The 27,330-nt window shown below is 40.8% G+C and overlaps 1 protein-coding gene across 1 annotated transcript in view; it reads left to right on the top strand.

Annotated features, from left to right (window-relative positions):
* The first annotated feature begins 9,650 nt into the window (after window positions 1-9,650).
* Window positions 9,651-27,330, top strand: part of mrps5 (mitochondrial ribosomal protein S5) — a 38,451-nt gene continuing 20,771 nt past the window's right edge. The window contains exons 1-5 of the mRNA XM_034682240.1: window positions 9,651-9,744; window positions 11,819-11,971; window positions 12,797-12,922; window positions 13,624-13,737; window positions 14,699-14,818. Coding sequence (XP_034538131.1) covers window positions 9,696-9,744; window positions 11,819-11,971; window positions 12,797-12,922; window positions 13,624-13,737; window positions 14,699-14,818 — 562 coding nt within the window. The 5' untranslated portion in view covers window positions 9,651-9,695. The remainder of the gene's footprint in view (window positions 9,745-11,818; window positions 11,972-12,796; window positions 12,923-13,623; window positions 13,738-14,698; window positions 14,819-27,330) is intronic.

Raw genomic sequence — 27,330 nt, forward strand, 5'->3', positions numbered from 1 at the left:
AATGCGCTCATGGTTCACTGCAGCAAGAGCCTCTCTCAGTTCTCTTTCGGCTCCAATGAAATTTGTTCCATTGTCCGATCTGATGTGAGCCACTTGGCCTCTCCTGCTGATAAACCGACGAATTGCGTTGATGCAGGAATCTGTTTCCAATGAGTTTGCCACCTCCAGATGAACTGCTCTACTCGTCATGCAGGTAAACACCACACCATAACGTTTGCAAGTTGTTCTGCCCTTCTTTATTTCCACAGGTCCAAAGTAGTCCACTCCAACGTTTGTGAATGGAGGCAAGTCTGGAATGATTCTCTCCTTTGGAAGATCGGCCATTTTTTGCTCCATGGCCCTTCCGTTATAGCGTCTGCAATAGCTGCATTCAGACAATATCTTCCTCACGGCAGCATTTCCACTGGTTATCCAATACTTCCTCCTGAGTACGGACAGTGTATGGTTCCGTCCACTGTGTCCCAATAGTTGGTGAGTATCTTTCAGAATAAGCTTGGAGATGTGCTGATCCTTGGAAAGGATGAGGGGATGTTTTTCCTCCAACGGCATCGCTCCTTTACTTAATCTTCCTCCTACCCTTAGGAGTCCATCTTCAAAAATAGGATCCAGCCTATAGATGGAACTTTGTCTGCTCACTGTACCCTTTTCAGAGAGCAGAGAGGAAATTTCGTCCTCAAACCTTTGCTGCTGACAGTACTGAATGATAGCTCTTTCAGCATCCAACAGATCATTTGGTGTCAAGATGTTTGAATTTGGTTTGACAGCGGCCCTTTGTCCTCTCGTCTGACCCGTTTGTGGATCAGGGTTCTTCAAACCTTTTCTCCAACGACTGAGCTCCAACAGATGGTGTTTTATTTTGAGAAACCAGGCAACTGACACCTTGAGCTTCCTCCAGTCTGAGAAATACGTTAAAAGCTGGTCAGTAGCATTGGGTGAATCATTTACAGTGTAATTCACTGAGGCTTCCTTTCTCGTCTCTGGATCATCACAATCCACTTGGACATCAACGCCATCTGCTGGCCAGTCCTCTTCAGGATGCCACAAAAAACTGGGACCTTCAAGCCATGCACTGGTTTTTAGAAAATTTTGCACATTCATGCCCCTGGAAGCATGGTCAGCTGGATTGTCTTTTGAGCTGACGTGTCTCCACTGAGAAGGGCTTGATATTTCTCTTATGGCTGAGATCCTATTGGCCACAAACGTATGGAAACGCTTGTCCTCATTATTGATGTATTTTAAAACTGATGTGCTGTCTGTCCAGAATACAGACTTCTCCAAGTGAATTTGAAGCTCCGCCTTTAGCATCACATCCACTCTGGCAGCCAGTACAGCAGCAGTCAGTTCCAGTCGTGGAACAGTCACAGCTTTCAGAGGTGTAACTCTTGCCTTTCCCAGAAGGAAAGCAACGTGAACGTCATCTCTGCAGTTCTTCAACCTGATGTAGGTTACAGTGCCGTAGCCATCTGTACTGGCATCAGCAAAATGATGAAGTTGACTGTGTATGGAGTCTCCAAAGTTCCTTGACTTTACACATCTTTTGACCCTAAATGATGCTAGTGACCCAATCTCCTGCAGCCACCTTTCCCACTGCTTTAAGATGTCTGGTGGTATAGCATCATCCCATCCACAGCTTCTCCTGCAGAGTTCTTGTTGCATCATCTTGGCAGACAGAGTAACCGGTGACAAAAATCCCAAAGGATCATACACTGAGCTGGTTGTTGACAACATCCCACGCCGGGTTAGAGACTGTGGTTTCACTTCCATTTTGAACTTAAATGAGTCTGACTCAACGCACCAAAGCAAGCCCAAAGCTCTCTCCACAGGAAGATTGTCTCTGTCCAGATTGAGCTCCTTTATGTCTTTTGCCCAGTGATCCTCAGCAATTGTCTGCAACACTGCCCGACTGTTGCTCACCCATTTCTCCAGAATGAACCCACCTCTTTTACAGAGGGCGCTGAGTTCCTTTATTGTTCGCATGGCTTCCTCTTCTGAGCCAAAGCTCACCAAACAGTCATCCACATAGAAATGTTGCTTTACAGCCTCAATGGTCTTTGCAGAGAAGTCAGACCGGTTATCGTCTGCAGTTTTTCTTAGCGCATAGCTTGCACAACTGGGAGATGAAACCGCTCCAAACAGGTGCACAGTCATTCTGTGGTCTGCAAGCTCCTTGCTAAGATCTCCTTCTGGCCACCAGAGGAAGCGCAGAAAATCTTGATCTTCCTCTGCAACCTTCACCTGGTGAAACATAGCCTGTATGTCACCCATGCATGCCACAGGCTCCTGCCTGAAACGTGTGAGGACTCCAAGCAGGGTGCTAGTTAGGTTTGGTCCCTGTAGCAACTCACTGTTTAATGATGTGCCTTGATACGTGGCCCCACAATCAAATACCACTCGGAGAGAACTCTTTCTTGGATGGTAGACGCTGTGATGAGGTATGTACCACACCTTTCCTTTTTTACCTTGCAGCTGCTGCTGAGGCACTCGCTCTGCGTAACCCTTTCCAATTACCTCGTTGAGACACTGCAAGTATTCCGTGTGAAACTGTGGACTTTTCACGAATCTTTTCCTCAATCCAAGTATCCTCTGCTTAGCCACAGTATAGCTGTTTGGAAGAGAGACATCTGGTTTCTTAAAGGGCAACTTCAGGTTGTACCTCTTGTCCTGTAGAGTTGCCGAAGAATCCATTATCTCCATAAAACGAACATCCTCTCTCGACATTTCTTCCTCCTCCGAGGGCCTGTCGTTGAAGTCGTGAGTGTATTGATTGTTCAGCAACACTTCCAAAGTTGACACAGAGATTTTATTCACCATGGCAGGGGAAAACTCCATGTCACCACTGCTGCCATTTCCATTTAAAGGACCATTGATTACCCAGCCCAACACTGTTCTTATAGCGTATGGGCCATCTCCACAGCTGTTCACCACCTCCCATGGCTCCAATAACCTGGGTGCGTTGGTTCCGATCAGCAAATCAACACTGGCCTTTATGGCAGGAACAGGAACCTTTGACAAATAAGGCCACCTTTCCATATCCGCTGCAGTGACAATGTTATCTGAGGTGACTGGCATTTCTTTTTGTGTGAGGGTCTCGGGCAGAGGGTAAAATCTCTTTCCATTGAGCTCTGAAATCTCCATCCCAAATATGGAGTATGCAGGAACAACCCTTTCTTGTCCCATTGTTTTCAGAAGAAAACTTGTTCTTTTTCCTGCTACGCTTAACTGCTGCATGAGATGCTCGGAGCAAAACGTAGCGGTGCTACCAGGATCCAGAAATGCATACGTCTGTATGACCTTATTTCCTTTTGCGGACTTGACCTGCACTGGAATGATGGAGAGGATGCAACGATCCTTTCCAGCCCCTGTACGCCCACATGTCTCGGCAGAAGTTGATGCTACAACATTTGGTGGCTCCTTTGTCTGTTTCGACTCAACTCTAAACTTCGCAATATGCAGCGCTGTCGGATGTTGTTGCTCACAAACTTCACAGGTTAAGCGTTTGTCGCAGTCGCGGCTCATGTGTCCCATGCAGAGGCATCCAAAACAAAGTCCTTTCTCTTTTAGAAAGTGAATCTTCTCTCTGTGCTTCTTGTGCAGGAACAGTTGGCATTTCTCCAAAAGGTGAGTGCGTGAACAGCAGTGACAAAACAAAGCCTCTTGTTTCTTGAAGCCTTTGGTTATAGCTCTTTCTTCAGGTGAGTCCACTTGTGTCACTGTTGTAGCGAAACTACTTCCTCTTCCTCCGCTGAACTTTGTCTGTGGCTTGAATTTGTCAGAGGGTCTAACGCCAGCTGCACTTTGTGCTACATTCGCTCCAATGTCTCCAAAGATCGGATCAGAAAGAATCCTCACATGTTTCTCCAGCAACAAAACAACATCAATAAAACGAGCTCTGTGATTATAGGTTTCCAAAATGTTATGAGCCACTGCTCTCCATTTTTCTCGGAGTTTATATGGCAATTTGGAAACCACCATTCTCATATTGCTGGGCATGTCCAACTCCTGCATGTAATGGAGCTCCTCCATCACATTACAGCATCCACGCAAGAATAATGCATATGCTTGCAAAGATTTCACATCTTCTGTCTTAATGGTTGGCCAGGCTAGGGCTTTTTCAATATATGCAACAGCGATCTTATACTCGTTCCCAAAATGTTCTTGAAGCAGGCCCTTTGCCACAATGTAGCCACGTTCAGGGTCCATATGTTGGCAGCTACGTACCAATTCCTTCGGCTGTCCTTTGGTGAACTGCTCCAGATAGTATAAGCAGTCAGCTTTGCAAGCTTTATCCTCCACTCCTTGTTCAAATGCCTTTAAGAAAGCCATATATTGAAATGGATCTCCTTCAAACACAGGAATGTCTCGTGCAGGAAGCGACAGTAAGCGTTGTTGGTGAACAAGGGTTGCTGTGATTTCATTTTGCTTATGCATAATACTGATGACATCTCCAGATGGAATCTGCTCCTTTGACTGGTGATACATTTGTTCCTCACTTCTTTGTCTTATCCAATCAGTTGTTTCAGAAGGCAAAACTTTTGATGTTTCCACGGGCTTTGGATCCTTACCTCTAAGTTGTTGTTTTTCTATTGACGAGTGTTTTCCTTGTTGCTTTGATCGCACATCCATTGCTTGCTGTTTATTTTGTGGCAATAACCAATCCTTTTGTTGCATTTCTTGTGATGTTTTACATGCTGCAGGCTCATATTCCTTTGCCATAGGGTCAAGGTTATTTACTGATGCCACTTTCCTCTTTTCCTTTTCAAAATAAGAGTTCATTCCATCCGTGGGTGCCTGTGAGAGAACTTGTCCATCTGAAGCCTGAAAGACTGCCAACTTAGCATTAGATGCCGCTAGCTCGGTCTCCATCGCGAGCTGTTCCTTTTTCCTTTTTATCAGTTGCTCCTGTTCCTCCAATGCATGTCGTTCCTTTAACGATGCCATACGAGCAACCAGTGCAGCTCTTTCGGCTGCTGCCTTTATTTGAGCAGAAGAAGTGGTACTTGACCTGTTACTTGTGTCACTTTTATTTGAATGCTTGCCCACATTTGAAACGCTATCGTTGGGGTCAATACCATCATGTTTGTCACCAACATCAGTCGTCAAACCAGCATTAATTCCATTTTCGGACACACAGTTTCCATTGAATTTTACCCACTCTTCAACGCTTTCGATAAATTCATCATTGAACATCATTTTTGCTTTGAACCATGTTTCATGTCTTTCCTTTTCTTCACGTGGCAACAAAATCATCACAGAATCATGAATACACCTTATTTCATCACACAAATCAATGAAGTCATTGTGACATTTTTGAACCTCGGCGCCTTTACCATTTTGCATTAAACCTTGTATTGTTTTCCGCAAACCGCTAGCCTTATTTAGCTTCGCCTTTCTGCTACTTTGCAATCTGACTATTTTATCAGCAAGACCTTTCACAGAAAGTTTGACCACGCGTTTGCTGGTTTGAGCGTCGCTTTTTCCGGCCACAGAGTCCGGTTTGCAAGCGTCAGCTGGCACACTCACACCAGACGGCGCGTCTTCATTCACTGCACACTCATCCATATTTAAATAGTCCGACAGTCAACAGATCGCAACAAATAAGTCAATACAAAGTTAAATGTTTATCAACTTCACAACCAATGCATTGGAATTACGCAAGTACGTGTGCACACATTCTAAATTCAGATGGCCATCTTAACCGGTGGTAGCGCGCTACACATACCTATTTCAGATGAACGGTGAACAATAATCCAACCACGAAGAGATCCGGCGTCCTCTCCGCCATTGTCCCTCTCCGGCCTCCGCGTCCTGGGCCGCAGGTGGGAAGATGACCACCAGCTGATCACTGCTCCACACCGTGGCTCCACACACACACACGCCTCCGTGTCCTCTCCGTCGGCGTCCGCGTCCTGGGCAGCAGGTGGGAAGATGACCACCAGCTGATCACTGCTCCACACCGTGGCTCCACACACACACGCCTCCGTCTCCGTCGGCGTCCGCGTCCGCGTCACTCGACACACCGTCAAACTGCTTCAGAACCGCTCCCGAACTCGAGCAACAGCTCTCACTCCAACTTCCAATATAACAAAGTTTTTGACTTGATTGTAGAGGCCAAGCCAAAGCTTTAAGCCACTGAGGCGCTGCACCTGGAATACCTATCTGACGCGCTTGGGTTACCGTGATTGATGAATGAAAGTCCGAGTCATATTTCCCAGTTGAACTCTTGGTCCGTTTATTTTCGTGATATATTCTCCAAAAGTGTCCAAAAACATGACATTTCATAGACAAACATACACGCATAACTCCCGCAGCACCATGCTGCTTGAGCGGTCAAAAACTGTATAACCATCCGGGCGGAACACCTGACCACACAACAAAGGTTCCTACCTAAATAGACAATGACCCCCGTACAACCTTAATTACGCACACAGGTCACACACATTCATTCATAATCTGCCGTTACACTAGGGTTAGGGTTAGTGTAAGGGTTGTGATTAGGGTTAGGATTAGGGTAAGGGTTAGGATTAGGGTAAGGGTTAGGATTAGGGTTAGGGTTGTGATTAGGGTGAGGGTTAGGGTTAGGGTTGGGATTAAGGTTAGGGTTAGGGTAAGGGTTGTGATTAGGGTTAGGGTTAGAATTAGGGTTGGGGTTAGGATTAGGGTTAGGGTTAGGATTAGGATTAGGGTTAGGGTAAGGATTAGGGTTAGGGTTAGGGTTAGGATTAAGGGTTAGGGTTGTGATAGGGTTAGGGTAAGGATTAGGGTTAGGGTTAGGGTTAGGGTTGTGATTAGGGTTAGGGTTGTGATTAGGGTTAGGATTAGGGTTAAGGGTTAGGGTTAGGGTTAGAGTTAGGATTAGGGTTAGGGTTAGGATTAGGGTTAGGGTTAGGATTACGAATTAGGGTTAGGGTTAGGATTAGGATTAGGGTTAGGGTAAGGATTAGGGTTAGGATTACGAATTAGGGTTAGGGTTAGGATTAGGGTTGTGATTAGGGTTAGGGTAAGGGTTATGATTAGGGTTAGGGTTAGAACTAGAACTAAATTTAAGCAAACAGAACCAGAACCAAACTCAAGCAAACAGAACCAGAACCGAACCAGAACCGAACCAGAATCGAACCAGAACCAAACCAGAATCGAACCAGAACAGAACCAGAACAGAACCAGAACAGAACCAGAACAGAACCAGAACCAAGCTCGAGCAAACAAAACCAGAACCAGAGCCAAACTCAAGCAAATAGAACCAGAGCCAACTCAAGCAAACAGAACCAGAACCAGAACCAAACTCAAGCAAACAGAACCCTAACCCTCTCAGAAGGAACAGATGAAGCCCCGATACACAGATTCCATTACCTGTATCCTACATCCTCACATGTGATTGGCCGCATGGCCGCCATGCTGACCAATCAAAACAAAGTTCTGCTGTGAGCAGAGCTGGAACTGAGCACTGAGAGAACTAAGCAGCAAAAGAAAAAAACTGGGAGCCGGCTCTCTCTTAATGCGAGCCGGCTCTTCTGATTCACTATAAAGCGTCGGCTCCCAGAGTTGCAGCTTTTGATCATGACATATCACTAATTTGCTTAATCTGTGTTACAATTATGAGGGGGCCTTGGACAATTTTCTCACCTGTAAAGGGTCCCTGGCTCCAAAAAGTTTGAGAACCCCTGCTTTAGCAAACGCTTTTATCCAAAGTTACGTACGTACGAGAACAAGAACAACACAAGCAAAGATCAAGACAAGAGGAAACAAGATCAGTAAGAGTAACAAATTGCTTCAAGTCCATTTGGATGCAGGTACTGCCAATCAGTGTGAAGGCAATGCACAAAAGTAAATAAGGATTTTTTTATTTTTTTATTTTAGTAAAATAAGGAACATCTATAATGAAGCAACCAAACAATTTAAGACCTTCCATTATCATCATCAACAATTAACTTGTCAAAAATACATAACTTACCAAGAGAAAGTGTTGCAGATCCTTCTGGTGGGTACAATTCAGAGCAGAACAGATTCTTATATTGTCTTGAGGCAGACATGTAGGGCTATAGGAAGTTCATTGACTTTTGTGTTCATGTTCATTACATTTTTTTTCCTCCTGAATGCTGCAAATGCCAGCATTCTGTCAACTGAGCTTTCAATCAATTATTTCTTTTAAATTAAATTCCTAAGTAAAACTAAACCTCATAGAAAATTAACAATTGGATGTAGGCTCTGTGATGTTCTTAAGTGGAGTTTTGAAACCAATCAATGACAGTTGTTATATTGAAATGCTGACTCAACCTAACTTTGGAACAACCTAACTAAAGGCAAAGACGTGGAGTTGAGGCCGGCCTTTAGCCTCCTTGCCAGCAGCTACAGTGTGCCCAACTGCAGGTAAAGTCAAACGTGCCCCCAATTATGCAAAACTAGTAACCCTAATATCTTTAAAACAATGAGTTATGAAAAAATTCCCCCCTGCTCCCAGTGTGTGAGAACATAGAAATGAGCTATTCAGATTCAAATAATTGTTTTAAAGGAATGTAAACATGTTTATTTTTGCTGTAAAGATGAGCTTTTATAATGAGTGGTTTCTGGAGGCAGCCTTAAGTTGAAACTTAAGGAAATGCAGTTTTGGGCACTTCTTTCACAAGGGGGGTGAAATTTTTTTTCTAATGCTGCAATTTCGAAGATATTGAGATTACAAGTCTTCCAATGAGAGACTCAGCTGACTTGATTGACAGGCGGGAACACTGTAGCTGTTGGCTAGAAGGCTCAAAGCCCGCCTCTTTACGTCACAATCGCTCGACAGCAGCAATATGGCTGCCGCCGCCGACTGGCCTCAAAACAGCGCTTCAGAAACAGATGGGTGACGTCACAGATACTACGTCCATATTTTCCTCCAGAACCTCCACTGGCTTCCCATCACCTCCCGAATACAGTACAAGATCTCATCACCTACAAAGCTCTCCATAACCTAGCTCCCTCCTACCTTACCGACCGTCTGCAGCCATACAATCCCTCGCACAACCTCCGCTCCACCAATGCTAACCTCCTCACCCCTCTCACCAAACCCAAGCACCAAACCTGGGGGGACAGGGCTTTCTCTGTCGCTGTCCCCACCCTCTGGAGCTCTCTCCCCCAACACCTCAGATTCTCTCCCTCACTCACCAAATTCAAATCCGGACTCAAAACCCACCTATTTATAAATTGATAATTGATTGATTTTTGTTTGTTTTGTTTTGTTTTGCTGCTTTGCTTTCTCTTGCTTTTTTGCACTGTTTTGCTTTGCTTTTCTATTGTATAATTTATTTTCCTGTAAAGTGTCTTGGAGAAACATTTAAAGCGCTTTTATAAAAAAATTTTTTTTTAATTATTATTATTATTATTATTATTATTATTATTATCATTATTATTATTACTATTATTATTATTATTATTATTATTATTATTATTATTATTATTATTATTATTATATTTCATACAGTCTATGATTGCAATAAGGCAAATCCATATTGGAGTATAAATTACATGTAAAACCCAAAATATTACTCACCTTTTAGACTACAGCAAAAGCCTAACAAAAATCATGAAATACGACAAAATTAGAACATCTTTGTTTGATAATAGCCTTACGAAAGAAAGTCCAAAACCGTTTTATTTTTATTTTTCGACAGGCATAGTGCAGACGCCTTGTTATCCTCCGAAGGACCTGTCAGTATTCCAACATGGCGGCGTCCATACGGTTGTGCTGTGCCCTCCGCATCTCAATCGGAGGTAATTAAATCACCCTTCTTCACATCGCAAGCTTCGTTAACACAGTTCAGTATATCACGGAGCGCGCTACCTTTCTTTATGTGTGTTTCTGTCTTAGTGACTTTGTTGTTCTTTGAACTGTCTGTGGACTAGCCTGTCGCTGTGTAGGGATGTCATGGTCAGACATGCTTCAAAAAACACTGTAAGATCAGAGTTAAGGGATATATATATATTGCATGTGGTGAAAAACATAAGCATATTGGTCCTTAAATGTTTCGACTTTTACAACAGACGTGATTGATGTCTCCAGGATCGTGTCTGTTTTTGTATCCCTTGTGGGTTAGTGCTTGCTAATCCTCAACTAAGAAAAAAAAAACATTTTTTAAATAATATTTTAGATATTATATTCCTAAGCATGGAGTTATTGATAATACAATATTATTTAAATCCCGTTTAAATCCCTTCTTAAAACATACTTTTATCGCAGAGCCTTCCTGGATTTTATCTGAATTTTATTTGACTTTATTTCATTTTAACCATCTTAAGAAATATATTTTAAAATAATTGTATTCTTTAAGAGTTCTTTTATGGGAATTTTATGTCTTTTAAAATGTGTTTTTATTTCTTTATCTTGACTTGTGTGTTTTTATGATCTGCCTGTTTTATTTTGCTGCCCATGTAAAGCACTTTGTAACTTGTTTTTGAAAGGTGCTCTACAAAAAAAAGTATTATTATTATAATTGTTATTATATTAATAATAATAATAATAATAATGGTTATTATTATTATTATTTCCAAATTAATGATGTCACCGGTGATAAAACTGAAAGCTAATTAAGTTATGACTAGTTTCATTTTGCTGTTTACTTTCAATCAGCAGACACTTTATTTTACTTAAATTTCAACTTCTATCAAGCTTTTATTTTTCTCGTTGTCTCCCTGCTTCTTGATGTCACAGTCAAACTCCTTTAATATGCACCTAGGATTGCCAACTTTCTCTCTACTAAATAAAGGACAGGTGCACGGTGCCATGGTGGTGTGAGCATGATGTGTGAACTCAGTGTATATTCATATTCTTCTGATTCAACTAGAAATGCAGAAAGTGTGTATATTCCCTTTAATCCTTACTGTATCATTATGTAACCTCATATGAATAAACCTCAAAGAAACCACAATTTGTCTCTTTACATCAAAAAACAGGCAAAAGACAAATTAAATGCAAAAGAGGAGTATGACTCCCCCAAAGTACTTTTTCCATGGATACTTTTTGCTGCTCTTGACTGACTCAAGCAGTCTTTTGTCCTTTTGCAAAGCCAGAGAGAAGTCCTTACATGACAAATCACAGTTTACAGATATTTGAAGTTCATTTCTGATCAGCTCTGTGCTGCATCTGTTTGCTGGGGGCGGCAGTAGCTCAGTCCATAGGGACTTGGCTTGGGAACCGAAGGGTCGCTGGTCCGAGTCCCAGTATGGATGAAGTTTGGCAAGTGGACTGGTGGCTGGAGAGGTGCTGGTTCACTTGCCTGGGCACTGCCGAGGTGCCCTTGAGCAAGGCACCGGACCCCAACTGCTTGGGGTGCGCTGGTTGATGGCAGCATCCTCACTCTGACATCTCTCCCTAAGTGCATGTCCACTACATGTGTGTGCAGGATTGTATGTATATACCAAAAACTGTGTGTAACGTCCAAAAAACAACACAAGTGAAAAAATTGAATTTCCCCCATGATGATTAGTAAGTACGTTTCTTCTTCTTCTTTTTCTTTCTTGAGTTTGACCATTTAATGGCCATCAGCGAGAAAATCCTCTGTGATTGGATGACAGGCGGTGTGATCATGATCTGCCACTGCTGTTTTATCTGATCTAGGATCTGTAGAGTGCAGTCTGCTGTATTTACAAGAGTTAATAATAGTCAATATTTGGGACAATTGAGGTCCCCTATGAAACAAACCAATTTAGCCCAATATACGGGATGTCCTGGCTAATACGGGACAGTTGGCATCCCTATCTGTAACTGTCATACTTATGCACCTCTGCTGTGACCTAAGCCTGTTACTCTGTATGCCAAACCTTAGTGATGGATGTCTGTGTCTTTCAGGCGTGGCCCCTCTCCGCACCTTAGGGGGGGCTTTGCAGGTGTCCCAGTCAGCTAATCGAACCTCAGCTGTCTCTCTCCAAAGAAACTCTGCTCCTCCACTGGTCCATCCGACATTGTGGCAGCAAACCAGGCATGGCAGCTTCTTTAACAAGTGTAAGTGAAATGTCAATATTAAAATAAATGAAATGTCATATTTTCAAAATCCCTTCCGCTTGTCATAAATGATTTGGCTGATGTTATAGGGATTTTGCACATATAACTGTCCCTGAAATACCTTCACTAACTTCCTAGAGCAGATTATTTTAGAGGTGGTCCAACATGACTGGAGATATTCTAGTGATTATCAATGATTACACATGTTGGTGTGCTAATTATAAATACTACAAACTGTCACAACCGCTGATCTTCCTTATTTGTACAACAGTGTATCATGAAGACCTGCACATTTATGCAGATGTGTATGTGCAGCAGGGGTAAACAACTCTTTATCATAGTTCAAAACTCATCTGAAGCTCCCTGATCAACATACTAAAGATGATTTATTAGTTTGTACATTAATTCATTTACACCAGATCATGGGCTTACAGTGAGTAACATGCAGTACGATTTCAAAGCGACCAGGAGCAATCTCAAGGATGTTTAAAAATATACTACATTACAGTATTGGCTTAGTAAAATGAAATGTCCTTCTATTTAACAGGCTCAAAGAATGATGAATACTGATGAAAGTGCTATCAGGGACTGAAATATTGTGTGCCTGTGGTAGGTGCCAGGTCTTTGCAAACACAAGCATATCTTTATTACAGTCTCAAGGCAATCCAATATGTCACATGATGGAAATCTTTATTTCTGACACTTGCAGCCCCGCTGGGTCCATCAAACTTGTTCTTAAATATATAAAATGGGCAGAAATGACTCATCTTTGAGCTGTAATGTTCATTCATTTATTCGTGTACTTGTGGATGTGTGTGTTTACAGTGACTGCTGATGAATTATGGAGAGGTGTATTGGCAGAAATGGGTGCTGGAGCCAGGAAGGGCAGAGGCAAGAGAACCAAACGCAAGCTGAAGAGGGATCTGAACCGAGGACAGATCATTGGAGAAGGTGAGACATTGTCTGTCTTTCTCTTTCTTTAGGCTCTGCCCTTGTTCAACTTGACACTTCTCAGTGGAAACTAGACACTCTTGTTTGAATCTGCTGAAGGTCTTTTTTCAGATCCTCCAAAATTAAAATTGAATTTTTTACTGCATTTTTTTGTTTCAGTAGCACCAAAAAAATTGGGTTATTTTCAGTGAAGTCTGGTGCTGGTACATGATTGACATCACAAACATAAATATTTATAAGGTGTGCTAATTTTCTTTTTGAAGGAACAATAAGTCTTAATTCAGTTTAAGTCTCTCTGTCACAGTGTTGTCAGTCTATCTCTTCCTTTTCTTACTTTCACTTCATTTAAATATATCCAATTTGTTGCTCTTTTCCCAACTCATCTGTCTTCAGTGATGAAAACTCCTAATGATCTTATTCCAATGAATCAATTACCACTATTCATAGTCTGTGTATCAACATGGCTTCCAGCTCAGCCTTCACCATGCTCAGTTTTTGACACTTATACCAAAGCTTTTAGAAAACACTGAGTCTGGAAGGGGCAGCTGGACAGACAGCAAGTATATAGCTCTGTACCCTGATGACAAGTTACACTTGCACATGGTTTCTTCTCTTGTTTCCATCAAGTCCTCCTCTTTTGGTTTGTTTTATGTACTTCCCTGATTGTTTCTTTTGTTTCCTGTATTTACTTTAACCCACAGGTCGCGCCGGTTATCTTTGGCCTGGTCTGAACGCTCCAGTGCTGAAGGACGGGACTCTGCAGAGTATGAGTCGAAGAGGCGAGACTGAGCAGCAGGAGGTGCAAGCTGAGATAGGTATGGAGTCAAAATGCACTGTATACACCTAGGCATGCTCCAGTTTCTGGACCATGCAGAAATCTATGAACTGAGGAACGCTGAGAAAAAATGATCAAAATTCTTTGTCCAATTTGGGGGAAAATCTGCCAAAATGCTTTTCATTGATGGTTTGACTGTTAGAGTAGAAAAATTCTGCTCGTTTTAGCAAAGTTGGAGAACAATTATTTGACTATAAGAGTATTTTCAACAGCCGCTAGGAGGCAGCAGCACCGAAAAAATAATTTGAAAACAAAAAGGAGCAATGTTTCACACTGTATATACTTGAGATTGACAAACAAATCATGAGTTATCAGTCAGATGTTTCCCATACCTCATTAAAAAAAGCAAGTTTCTCACATTGTACACAAAGTGTTTCACCAGCCATTGACTTGAGGCACGCCGTGCCAGATAAAAACACTGCGATGCCTACACGACAGACTTAAAACAAAAGTCTACTATCATCAGATATGTACTCATTGGGATTAATCATTTTCATTTGGAAGCCTCTGTGCTCCTTTACATACTAATCAAAAGTCTTGTGTTGCATGCAAAATACATAACCAAAAATGTTTGGATGCACAAAGCGTCTGTCATGCTGTTGCCTCTGTGCCTGTGAAATGTTCTACAGTAAACAGTGACACATCTATATAGACTCATGTGGGCTTCTTCTTGGCTTGCTGTTCATTTTGGAGCATATCTTGGATGTTACTGCCACCTGTCAGTCTGTGAAACAGTGTTGGTAGACTCAGCAGGTAACCTTTATATTTGAGAAGGACAGCAGCACTGGTGTTAGACAGAATGCATCACTCAGCCTCCACTGTGGTCTCATGTGTTAGCCTTATCACTTAGTCAACTGGACGCTGACATATAGCACTTTTAATTTGTGACAAGTTGTGCTCTTTAACTAATTTTTTGTTGTTAATTTTGTGTCTTTCTGCAGTGCGTCAACGCGACGAATGGGAGAAAAAGAGGAAGATGAGGATAAAACGGGAAAGAGGATGGACAGGAAGTTCCTGGGGGGGCGTCAGTCTCGGCCACCCAGACCCTGGACCCAATGGAGGTAAAGTTAATGCTGTTGACACTGTGTGTAACATTTGAGCTGAATTTGAAACTCTGTCCATCTAGGGATGAGTGTACCTTGTGAAAAAGAAAGAAGAGATGATGGAGCCAATCAAGGAATAATACGTTTATTGGCTGCCCCAAGTAATAGAGACAGAAACAGAGAAGTGAAGTCAAGTATGGTGGCCCATTAGGACTGATGAAGATGAGAATGTGACCAAACTGTCAAGTGGGACAATTTCCTAATTTAGAAAGACATCTCTCCCTCTTCTCTTTCTGTACAGCCTGTCTCTCCTCTCTCCTTCTCACACTTGTCATTCTCTCTCCATCTTTCCATTGTCTCCCCTCTCTTCTTGTAGTCTTCTTCCTCACCCCTCCCCACACACACTCCTTTCTCTTCTCCCTCTTTCTATCTCTTCTGTAACACATTTGGCCTCTTTCCATGTTCCTTTAGTCACACTCTGTCTCTCTCCTTCTGTCTCCTCTTTATCAGCTCCTTCATTTATCTCTTTCCTCCCACACGCTCTTCTCGTTTTTTTCCTCTCCATTCTTGGCAAAAAAGCCAAAATGACTGCGCCGTTTCTCAGCCGTATGTTATATTTTCAATATAGCTCAAGTTAAGACAGTCTACCAGTTCGGTCCAGACTGAAATATCTTGACAACTGTTGTTCAGATTTCTGTGAAATGTCGTGCCCATCTGACTTTTCACAGAAAGTCACAGACATTCATCATAAACTGTATTTTTCATCTTTTTTTATGTATTAAAAATCAGGGATGTGATTCCTCTAGATAATCAACCTGAAGAGGTTACACACAGGAATCAGGATATGCATAAAGATATATTTAATAAAAAGTAGGGTGATGAGCTTTTTAGTGAAATGAGGACAATGTGAGAACATACAGGTGACAATGTTGGATCATACTTTCATTATCAATCAATCAATCAATCAATCAATCAATCAATCTAACAATCTATCTATCTATCTATCTATCTATCTATCTATCTATCTATCTATCTATCTATCTATCTATCTATCTATCTATCTATCTATCTATCTATCTATCTATCTATCTTTATTTGTTTAGCACCACATCACAACTAACGTTATCTCAAGACGCTTTTACAAACATAGGAGGTCTTGACCACTCTAGACCCAACTTCAGGACAGGGTAAGACTCAGTCACATATGTGCAAGTTACCCATGCCATTTCTGCACAGCTCATCAGTGTTGTCTGACTCGCTCTCAGAGATGTCGAGACAAGAAATACAATGCATAAAGCGTCAGGACATCATTTTTGAACCAGAGCAATGGTACTGAAACTGGAGTCTTTGACCCTTTTTTTTTTTACTTTCATTGTGTGATGACCACTAGCTAAATTTAGAAAAAAAATCATTTTAAAAGCTCTGCCAGACTTCAGTTTTTTGTCTTGTTGATTCATGTTTTATACAGAAAACCTTGAGTAATATTTTTGTACCCAGCACCTGATAAGAACTGTGTTCTTTGTAATACACCTCAGTTATCCCTCTTGCTGCTCATATTTGCACATATGAAATAGGTTTATATAAGATGTCTGTGTTAACCAAATCTCTACAAGGTGAAGAAAACCTGCTCAGATAAAGGAACACTTCAATCACTCTGGTGCATGGTGTACTTTGCTATGTTCAAAATGTTGACACATTCAGAGACTTTGACTTAGACCGGTTGAAACACACTCTGAATACACTATTTGATTCTATTACACATGACACTCTCAATACAAACAACAATATGATAAATACAGAAATCCAACCATAAGGAAAATAATATATTTGCAAGAATTTATTTTTATTGCATTTCTTTGTGTGGGATAAGACCGGAGTGACCCGGGGGAAAACCCACGTGTGGCAAGGTTGTCACGTCTTGTCAAGTGTCTGCTTCTTGTGCTGCATGAAGTTTAGGAACCTTCTCTTTTTCTTCCGAGGGGTCTGGATGATGTCTTCAGCATCAGGCTCATCGGCGGGAAGGGTGGGCTCTTCAGTCAGCACAGGCTCAATGTTGGTAGCCTTGGAAAGCTGCTGCCTGACCTCCTCCAGTTCTTTACTGAGGCCATGAGCCCTCATCATTTGATCTACCTTCTCCTTCCTGAGCTCCTCAACCTCCTTCTGCAGTCTGTTTTTGTCCTCCTCTTGTGCTGTGTGACTTTTTGTAACTTCTGCCAGCTGTTTTTTCAGGTCCATGAAGTCCCTCGCCACTTTGAAGTCATTTTTGATGGTTTTTTCATTCAGGCTCCTGATTTTTTGGACCAGGCCGTCATCTCTCAGCATTTGGATCGTGATCTGCTTCTTGAGGTCCTCTACCTCCTTCTGCAGTCTGACATTGTCCTCCTCCTGAGCTGTAAGCTTTGAGGCCAGCTCAGCGTGACTTGATGTTATTTCTGCCAGCTGTTTTTTGAGCCCCATGAAGTCCTTCGCCACTTGGAAGTCATTTTTGATAGTTTTTTCATGCAGGCTCTTGATTTTTCGGACCAGGCCGTCATCCCTCAGCTCTTGTTTCTTGATCTGCTTCTTGAGGTCCTCTACCTCCTTCTGGAGGGTTACATTGTCCTCCTCCTGTGCTGTTATCAGTAAGGACAGCTGGAGGTTAGAGCTCTCACTTTCCTCCAGCTGTTTTTCCAACGCCACAACTTTCACAGTCAGTGTGCGGTCCTTTTTCGGTTTCTTTGCATAATGCAACTTGATCTCAAGGTCTTGCAGTTGTTCTTTCAAGATCCCGTTTTGTTTTTCACACTCCATTCTCTGGTGTTGTTCCACCTTCAGCTTCTCCTGCAATTCTTGGACGTGGCTCTTGGCGACAGGGTATCTCTCCTGCCGTCGGGGTGGGCGTCTTTGGTAGGATGGTCGATGAGGTTCATCCTGGTCAGGCCAGCGGCAATGCCTGCTGTTGACCTTCTCAAGAGTCTCATTATTTGACTCCTCCATCACCATTATGTCATACCAGCTCTTTGATTGTGTGTTCTCCATCTCTCTTGTCTGAGGATTGTTTGAGGTCTCAATGGTCTCTCTGACGGTGCTCTCAAGATGAATCTGTTAAGCGATGACGGTTTGTCAGCTCGGTCCGTGGTTTATAGTAAAATCTCTACATTCTAAATGGCTATTTTCCATGGTTACGTTCCATCCTTCCTTTGTATCCTATTGTGATCCCATGGGGCATTCTATGAGGTCACAGCTGGTCCAGTCCACAGCAGATCAGATCCTAATGTTGGTGTGTAGCAGACGAAACATCCCGATACACTGTAAACAATCCACAACGTTACAGATACATATGCAGCAACTATTGCTGTGAAATGATACAAATAGAACCCCAATTACAATGCAGCGCAATTTAATGATTAGAAACAATATCAATCAGACTTTATTTATAAAGCGCTTTTCATGCAGTGGCATCCCACCCCCAGCCCCGACTCCTAACCCACCCCACTATCCACAATATATGCAACAATAGTGATAAAAACAATCAAAATAAAATACATAAATAGATACATAAAAAAGAAGTTGCTGAACGAATTGAGGAAACACTCTCATGATATCTTAATGAGGAAACACTGGAAGTAAAATAAGATGTTAAAACTCAACACAGGAAATTAAACTCACCAAAATAAAATACATTTCTAAGATAATAAAACACTCAAATATTAAACCATTAAAAGAAATTAAGACGCTATACTTACAATAAATAAATAAGTACATAAATAAATAAAATATAATAAAAGTGACTAAAATTTGAAATATAATAAATAAATAAATAAAACTGAGTTAAAAGCAAGACTAAAAAGGTCGGTCTTGAGTTTCCTTTAAAGATGTTGATGCTCTGTGCAGCCCTCAGATCTTCAACTAGGGTGTTCCACAGACATGGGCCGTGATAATAAAAAGATGCCTCACCGTGGGTCTTTGTTCTAACTTTTGGTACAATAAAAGTCCACTACCTGAAGACCTGAGGGCTCTCACGGGCTCATATGATAAAAGCAAATCTGATAAATAAGAAGGAGCAAGACCATTAAGAGATTTAAAAACCAATAAAATAATCTTAAAATCTAAAAGATACTGGAAGCCAATTCAGAGACTTTAAAATTGGTGTGAAGTGGGCGCTCTTTCTGGTCTTTGTCATTTTGTCATAACAGAATGATGCTTTGCATTTCAATAAGTTTAATTATTTACTACTCAAATCAAAGTCAATTTTCCCACACAGCTCTTTTTTCACATGTCCCGTATGAGTGCTCACTGCCATTTTCCACATAAAACTGAGCGATAGATCGAGGGGGATCCCGAATTGCCACTGAATATTTGGTACACCCTTTGTAGATTAGGGGCCTGACTCTCAGGTTTTTACGTTAGCATGAATGCTAACTTCTTTTATTTTGAACAGAATTAATAGATTACTCTTGCAGCAGTTAACATCCTTGTTACGGGGTGAACCATTAACAGAGTTAGAGTTTTGATTTACTGTCAGGGTTCGTACGGGTTCTTGAAATCCTTGAAAACGCTTGCATTTTAATGTTGTGTTTTCAAGGTTTGAAAAAGGCTTGAATTTGGGTCTAAGTGCTTGTAAATGCTTGAAATTGTAATCATATATATTTCACAATTAACAGCAATCTGACTCAACAGATCGATTAACTGGAGAGAAATAAAATAGTCAAATGTAAAGGAAAAAAAAAGAACGCTCTCCCTGATTGATTATTTTCTTTCTCTCCATTTAATTGATCTGTTGAGTCAGATTGCTGTTAGTTGTGAAATATATATGAAATGTGCATCCCTAGTTTGGTTAAAGGCACTATGAGGAGTTTTTCACCAGCTGAGAAACAGACTGAAACCAACACTGATGCCTCTTTATGACCTTCAAAGGAAACAAAACCATAAACAACAACACTGATACCTTCTCTGTTGTCATTTTTAATGCCTTATACCACTCAGTGGGGGTCGGTGTCAGACCATATGATTGACATTTGACTTTAGAAACATCCTTTTTCGGCTGTTTTCATGGCAAATAATCACATTGAGTGATACATCTGGCTGTTAAAAGACAGCAGGGCGAGGTTTTTGTTGAAAACACTACTATTGCATGTAGAGAACAAGAGATAAGAGGTATCACTTTGTCCACAATGGGGCGCCAAAATTGATATAAATCAAAAGTTCCTCACAGCAGCTTTAATAAAAAGGGGAAATTGCCATTTTTTGTGTTCATAAAATTATATCACATTATGCAATCTACAACTGCTTACAGTACTTGAAAAGTTTGAAAATTGACCTTAAAAGTCCTTGAAAAGTATTTGAATTTGACCATGAAAAAAGTGTATGAACCCTGTACTGTACCAACCTGTCCTTATTTACAGAACTGAATTTGTACTATAGAGTTTAGAGTTTTGAATAGAGCACATTTACATTGTCATTGTAGTGATTTTGGGATGTGTTATAATTTAGATAGGCATGTATGATAACTGTATGTTTAATGTAGCACTGATTATACTTTAAATAAAGTACAACCCCAATTCCAATGAAGTTGGGATGTTGTGTAAACCGTAAATAAAAACAGAATACAGTGATTGACAAATCCTTTACAACCTACATTCAATTGACTACACTACAAAGACAAGATACTTAATGTTCAAACTGATAAACTTTATTGTTTTTTCTGTTATTCTCTCATTTTGAATTTGATACCTGCAACACGTTCCAAAAAAGCTGTAACAGGAGCATGTTTACCTCTGTGTTACATCACCTTTCCTTTTAACAACACTCAGTAAGCGTTTGGGAACTGAGGACAGTAACTGTTGAAGCTGTGAAGGTGGAATTCTTTCCCATTCCTGCTTGATGTTCAACTTGAGTTGCTCAACAGTCCGGGGTCTCTTTTGTGCTTCATAATGTGCCACACATTGTTCGGCAGGACACTCAATTGAGACGCTCCATTGTTGCTATGCTCCATTTTTGTAAGGCTACCGCCGCGCAGAATTGTGACGTGTGACGCTATAAAGTGACGTGAAAGTATCAAACGCGAATCAAATCCGCCTTGGCTGTTCACACTGAGGTCACACTGAAAAAAATCGGATCTGTATCTGATTCAGGACCACATATGGAAATAGTCTAAATCTGATATGAAAAAATCGTATTTGGGCCAGATTTGAGTGTTCACACTGCCTCTAAAAAATCTGACCTGGTCACTTGACCCCAAAAAAATCAGGGCCACTTTTGCCTGCAGTGTGAACATAGCCTTAGACAAACACCTGTATACAGTCTGTTCGGTCCTGACGGCTCCAATGTTTACAGTGATGCCAATTCATCTCTATAACGCCTCTGTTATCACCTTTAATGTTCTGCAAAACAACAAACTTTCCTAGACAGTAGTGTTTTCAACATGCAATTCTAACTGTTAAGATTTGAATAGAATAAATTAAACTGTAGACCAAACATTACAAGTGTTTCTCTGTAACAGGAACATTTATGTCAGCACTCTGTTTCTAAGGCTGAGTCTGTTACTGCAGCTTTAAACAGTCTCTGAAGCCCATAAAGGTGCATCTTCAGCCTAATCAACTCCTCACTACAAAATCAGGGATGTGATTCCTCTAGATAATCAACCTGAAGAGGTTACACACAGGAATCAGGATATGCATAAAGATATATTTAATAAAAAGTAGGGTGATGAGCTTTTTAGTGAAATGAGGACAATGTGAGAACATACAGGTGACAATGTTGGATCATACTTTCATTATCAATCAATCAATCAATCAATCAATCAATCAATCAATCAATCAATCAATCAATCAATCAATCAATCAATCAATCAATCAATCAATCAATCTTTATTTGTTTAGCACCACATCACAACTAACGTTATCTCAAGACGCTTTTACAAACATAGGAGGTCTTGACCACTCTAGACCCAACTTCAGGACAGGGTAAGACTCAGTCACATATGTGCAAGTTACCCATGCCATTTCTGCACAGCTCATCAGTGTTGTCTGACTCGCTCTCAGAGATGTTGAGACAAGAAATACAATGCATAAAGCGTCAGGACATCATTTTTGAACCAGAGCAATGGTACTGAAACTGGAGTCTTTGACCCTTTTTTTTACTTTCATTGTGTGATGACCACTAGCTAAATTTAGAAAAAAAATCATTTTAAAAGTTCTTCCAGACTTCAGTTTTTTGTCTTGTTGATTAATATTTTATACAGAAAACCTTGAGTAATATTTTTGTACCCAGCACCTGACAAGAACTGTGTTCTTTGTAATACACCTCAGTTATTCCTCTTGCTGCTCATATTTGCACATATGAAATAGGTTTATATAAGATGTCTGTGTTAACCAAATCTCTACAAGGTGAAGAAAACCTGCTCAGATAAAGGAACACTTCAATCACTGGGGTGCATGGTGTACTTTGCTATGTTCAAAATGTTGACACATTCAGAGACTTTGACTTAGACCGGTTGAAACACACTCTGAATACACTATTTGATTCTATTACACATGACACTCTCAATACAAACAACAATATGATAAATACAGAAATCCAACCATAAGGAAAATAATATGTTTGCAAGAATTTATTTTTATTGCATTTCTTTGTGTGGGATAAGACCGGAGTGACCCGGGGGAAAACCCACGTGTGGCAAGGTTGTCACGTCTTGTCAAGTGTCTGCTTCTTGTGCTGCATGAAGTTTAGGAACCTTCTCTTTTTCTTCCGAGGGGTCTGGATGATGTCTTCAGCATCAGGCTCATCGGCGGGAAGGGTGGGCTCTTCAGTCAGCACAGGCTCGATGTTGGTAGCCTTGGAAAGCTGCTGCCTGACCTCCTCCAGTTCTTTACTGAGGCCATGAGCCCTCATCATTTGATCCACCTTCTCCTTCCTGAGCTCCTCAACCTCCTTCTGCAGTCTGTTTTTGTCCTCCTCTTGTGCTGTGTGACTTTTTGTAACTTCTGCCAGCTGTTTTTTCAGGTCCATGAAGTCCCTCGCCACTTTGAAGTCATTTTTGATGGTTTTTTCATTCAGGCTCCTGATTTTTTGGACCAGGCCGTCATCTCTCAGCATTTGGATCGTGATCTGCTTCTTGAGGTCCTCTACCTCCTTCTGCAGTCTGACATTGTCCTCCTCCTGAGCTGTAAGCTTTGAGGCCAGCTCAGCGTGACTTGATGTTATTTCTGCCAGCTGTTTTTTGAGCCCCATGAAGTCCTTCGCCACTTGGAAGTCATTTTTGATAGTTTTTTCATGCAGGCTCTTGATTTTTCGGACCAGGCCGTCATCCCTCAGCTCTTGTTTCTTGATCTGCTTCTTGAGGTCCTCTACCTCCTTCTGGAGGGTTACATTGTCCTCCTCCTGTGCTGTTATCAGTAAGGACAGCTGGAGGTTAGAGCTCTCACTTTCCTCCAGCTGTTTTTCCAACGCCACAACTTTCACAGTCAGTGTGCGGTCCTTTTTCGGTTTCTTTGCATAATGCAACTTGATCTCAAGGTCTTGCAGTTGTTCTTTCAAGATCCCGTTTTGTTTTTCACACTCCATTCTCTGGTGTTGTTCCACCTTCAGCTTCTCCTGCAATTCTTGGACGTGGCTCTTGGCGACAGGGTATCTCTCCTGCCGTCGGGGTGGGCGTCTTTGGTAGGATGGTCGATGAGGTTCATCCTGGTCAGGCCAGCGGCAATGCCTGCTGTTGACCTTCTCAAGAGTCTCATTATTTGACTCCTCCATCACCATTATGTCATACCAGCTCTTTGATTGTGTGTTCTCCATCTCTCTTGTCTGAGGATTGTTTGAGGTCTCAATGGTCTCTCTGACGGTGCTCTCAAGATGAATCTGTTAAGCGATGACGGTTTGTCAGCTCGGTCCGTGGTTTATAGTAAAATCTCTACATTCTAAATGGCTATTTTCCATGGTTACGTTCCATCCTTCCTTTGTATCTATTGTGATCTCATGGGGCATTCCATGAGGTCACAGCTGGTCCAGTCCACAGCAGATCAGATCCTAATGTTAGTGTGAAGCAGACGAAACATCCTGATACACTGTAAACAATCCACAACGTTACAGATACATATGCAGCAACTATTGCTGTGAAATGATACAAATAGAACCCCAATTACAATGCAGCGCAATTTAATGATTAGAAACAATATCAATCAGACTTTATTTATAAAGCACTTTTCATGCAGTGGCATCCCACCCCCAGCCCCGACTCCTAACCCACCCCACTATCCACAATATATGCAACAATAGTGATAAAAACAATCAAAATAAAATACATAAATAGATACATAAAAAAGAAGTTGCTGAACGAACTGAGGAAACACTCTCATGATATCTTAATGAGGAAACACTGGAAGTAAAATAAGATGTTAAACTCAACACAGGAAATTAAACTCACCAAAATAAAATACATTTCTAAGATAATAAAACACTCAAATATTAAACCATTAAAAGAAAATAAGACGCTATACTTACAATAAATAAATAAGTACATAAATAAATAAAATATAATAAAAGTGACTAAAATTTGAAATAATATAAATAAATAAATAAAACTGAGTTAAAAGCAAGACTAAAAAGGTCGGTCTTGAGTTTCCTTTAAAGATGTTGATGCTCTGTGCAGCCCTCAGATCTTCAACTAGGGTGTTCCACAGACATGGGCCGTGATAATAAAAAGATGCCTCACCGTGGGTCTTTGTTCTAACTTTTGGTACAATAAAAGTCCACTACCTGAAGACCTGAGGGCTCTCACGGGCTCATATGATAAAAGCAAATCTGATAAATAAGAAGGAGCAAGACCATTAAGAGATTTAAAAACCAATAAAATAATCTTAAAATCTAAAAGATACTGGAAGCCAATTCAGAGACTTTAAAATTGGTGTGAAGTGGGCGCTCTTTCTGGTCTTTGTCATTTTGTCATAACGGAATGATGCTTTGCATTTCAATAAGTTTAATTATTTACTACTCAAATCAAAGTCAATGTCCCGTATGAGCGCTCACTGCCATTTTCCACATAAAACTGAGCGATAGATCGAGGGGGATCCCGAATTGCCACTGAATATTTGGTACACCCTTTGTAGATTAGGGGCCTGACTCTCAGGTTTTTATGTTAGCATGAATGCTAACTTCTTTTATTTTGAACAGAATTAATAGATTACTCTTGCAGCAGTTAACATCCTTGTTACGGGGTGAACCATTAACAGAGTTGGAGTTTTGATTTACTGTCAGGGTTCGTACGGGTTCTTGAAATCCTTGAAAACGCTTGCATTTTAATGTTGTGTTTTCAAGGTTTGAAAAATGCTTGAATTTGGGTCTAAGTGCTTGTAAATGCTTGAAATTGTAATCATATATATTTCACAATTAACAGCAATCTGACTCAACAGATCGATTAAATGGAGAGAAATAAAATAGTCAAATGTAAAGGAAAAAAAAAGAACGCTCTCCCTGATTTGATTATTTTATTTCTCTCCATTGAATCGATCTGTTGAGTCAGATTGCTGTTAGTTGTGAAATATATATGAAATGTGCATCCCTAGTTTGGTTAAAGGCACTGTGAGGAGTTTTTCACCAGCTGAGAAACAGACTGAAACCAACACTGATGCCTCTTTATGACCTTCAAAAAGCAAACAAAACCGTAAACAAAAACACTGATACCTTCTATGTTGTCATTTTTAATGCCTTATACCACTCAGTGGGGGTAGGTGTCAGACCATATGATTCCCATTTGACTTTAGAAAAATCTTTTTTCGGCTGTTTTCATGGCAAATAGTCACATTGAGTGATAAATCTGGCTGTTAAAAGACAGCAGGGTGAGGTTTTTGTTGAAAACACTACTATTGCATGTACAGAACAAGAGATAAGAGGTATCACTTTGTCCACAATGGGGCGCCAAAATTGATATAAATCAAAAGTTCCCCACAGCAGCTTTAATAAAAAGGGGAAATTGCCATTTTTTGTGTTCATAAAATTATATCACATTATGCAATCTACAACTGCTTACAGTACTTGAAAAGTTTGAAAATTGACCTTAAAAGTCCTTGAAAAGTATTTGAATTTGACCATGAAAAAAGTGTGTGAACCCTGTACTGCACCAACCTGTCCTTATTTACAGAACTGAATTTGTACTATAGAGTTTAGAGTTTTGAATAGAGCACATTTACATTGTCATTGTAGTGATTTTGGGATGTGTTATAATTTAGATAGGCATTTATGATAACTGTATGTTTAATGTAGCACTGATTATACTTTAAATAAAGTACAACCCCAATTCCAATGAAGTTGGGATGTTGTGTAAACCGTAAATAAAAACAGAATACAGTGATTGACAAATCCTTTACAACCTACATTCAAGTGACTACACTACAAAGACAAGATACTTCCAAAACACGTTCCAAAAAAGCTGTGACAGGGGATGTTTACCTCTGTGTTACATCACCTTTCCTTTTAACAACACTCAGTAAGCGTTTGGGAACTGAGGACAGTAACTGTTGAAGCTGTGAAGGTGGAATTCTTTCCCATTCCTGCTTGATGTTCAACTTGAGTTGCTCAACAGTCCGGGGTCTCTTTTGTGCTTCGTAATGTGCCACACATTGTTCGGCAGGACACTCAATTGAGATGCTCCATTGTTGCTATGCTCCATTTTTGTAAGGCTACCGCCGCGCAGAATTGTGACGTGTGACGCTATAAAGTGACGTGAAAGTATCAAACGCGAATCAAATCCGCCTTGGCTGTTCACACTGAGGTCACATTGAAAAAAATCAGATCTGTATCTGATTCAGGACCACATATGGAAATAGTCTAAATCTGATATGAAAAAATCGTATTTGGGCCAGATTTGAGTGTTCACACTGCCTCTAAAAAATCTGACCTGGTCACTTGACCACAAAAAAATCAGGGCCACTTTTGCCTGCAGTGTGAACATAGCCTTAGACAAACACATGTATACAGTCTATTCGGTCCTGACGGCTCCAATGTTTACAGTGATGCCAATTCATCTCTATAACGCCTCTGTTATCACCTTTAATGCTCTGCAAAACAACAAACTTTCCTAGACAGTCCTGTTTTCAACATGCATTCTAACTGTTAAGATTTGAATAGAATAAATTAAACTGTAGACCAAACATTACAAGTGTTTCTCTGTAACAGGAACATTTATGTCAGCACTCTGTGTCTAAGCCTGAGCCTGTTACTGCAGCTTTAAACAGTCTCTGAAGCCCATAAAGGTGCATCTTCAGCCTAATCAACTCCTCACTACAAACCCAGAGCAACATTACTGGTTAATTCCTCCTGATTCACAGATGGAGCTCCTGTTCCCAGACTCATTACCTGCTTAAACTTTGCTCTTTGCTGACAGACTGAGTTCAGACAATTTAGCTCAAACTGCTGACTGATGAGGGCCGAGGCTCTGTAGTCGCACGGCATGTTTATTCCTCTCATCCTCCTCTCAGTCCTTTTGTTCTAATCCCTGTTTGTGTCTCATCCGTTCTTTTCCTCTTATTCAGTCTTGATCTTTCCTGTTAATAAGCTCT

Source organism: Notolabrus celidotus, chromosome 4 (assembly GCF_009762535.1).
Source record: "Notolabrus celidotus isolate fNotCel1 chromosome 4, fNotCel1.pri, whole genome shotgun sequence".
NCBI classification, from domain to species: Eukaryota; Metazoa; Chordata; class Actinopteri; order Labriformes; family Labridae; genus Notolabrus; species Notolabrus celidotus.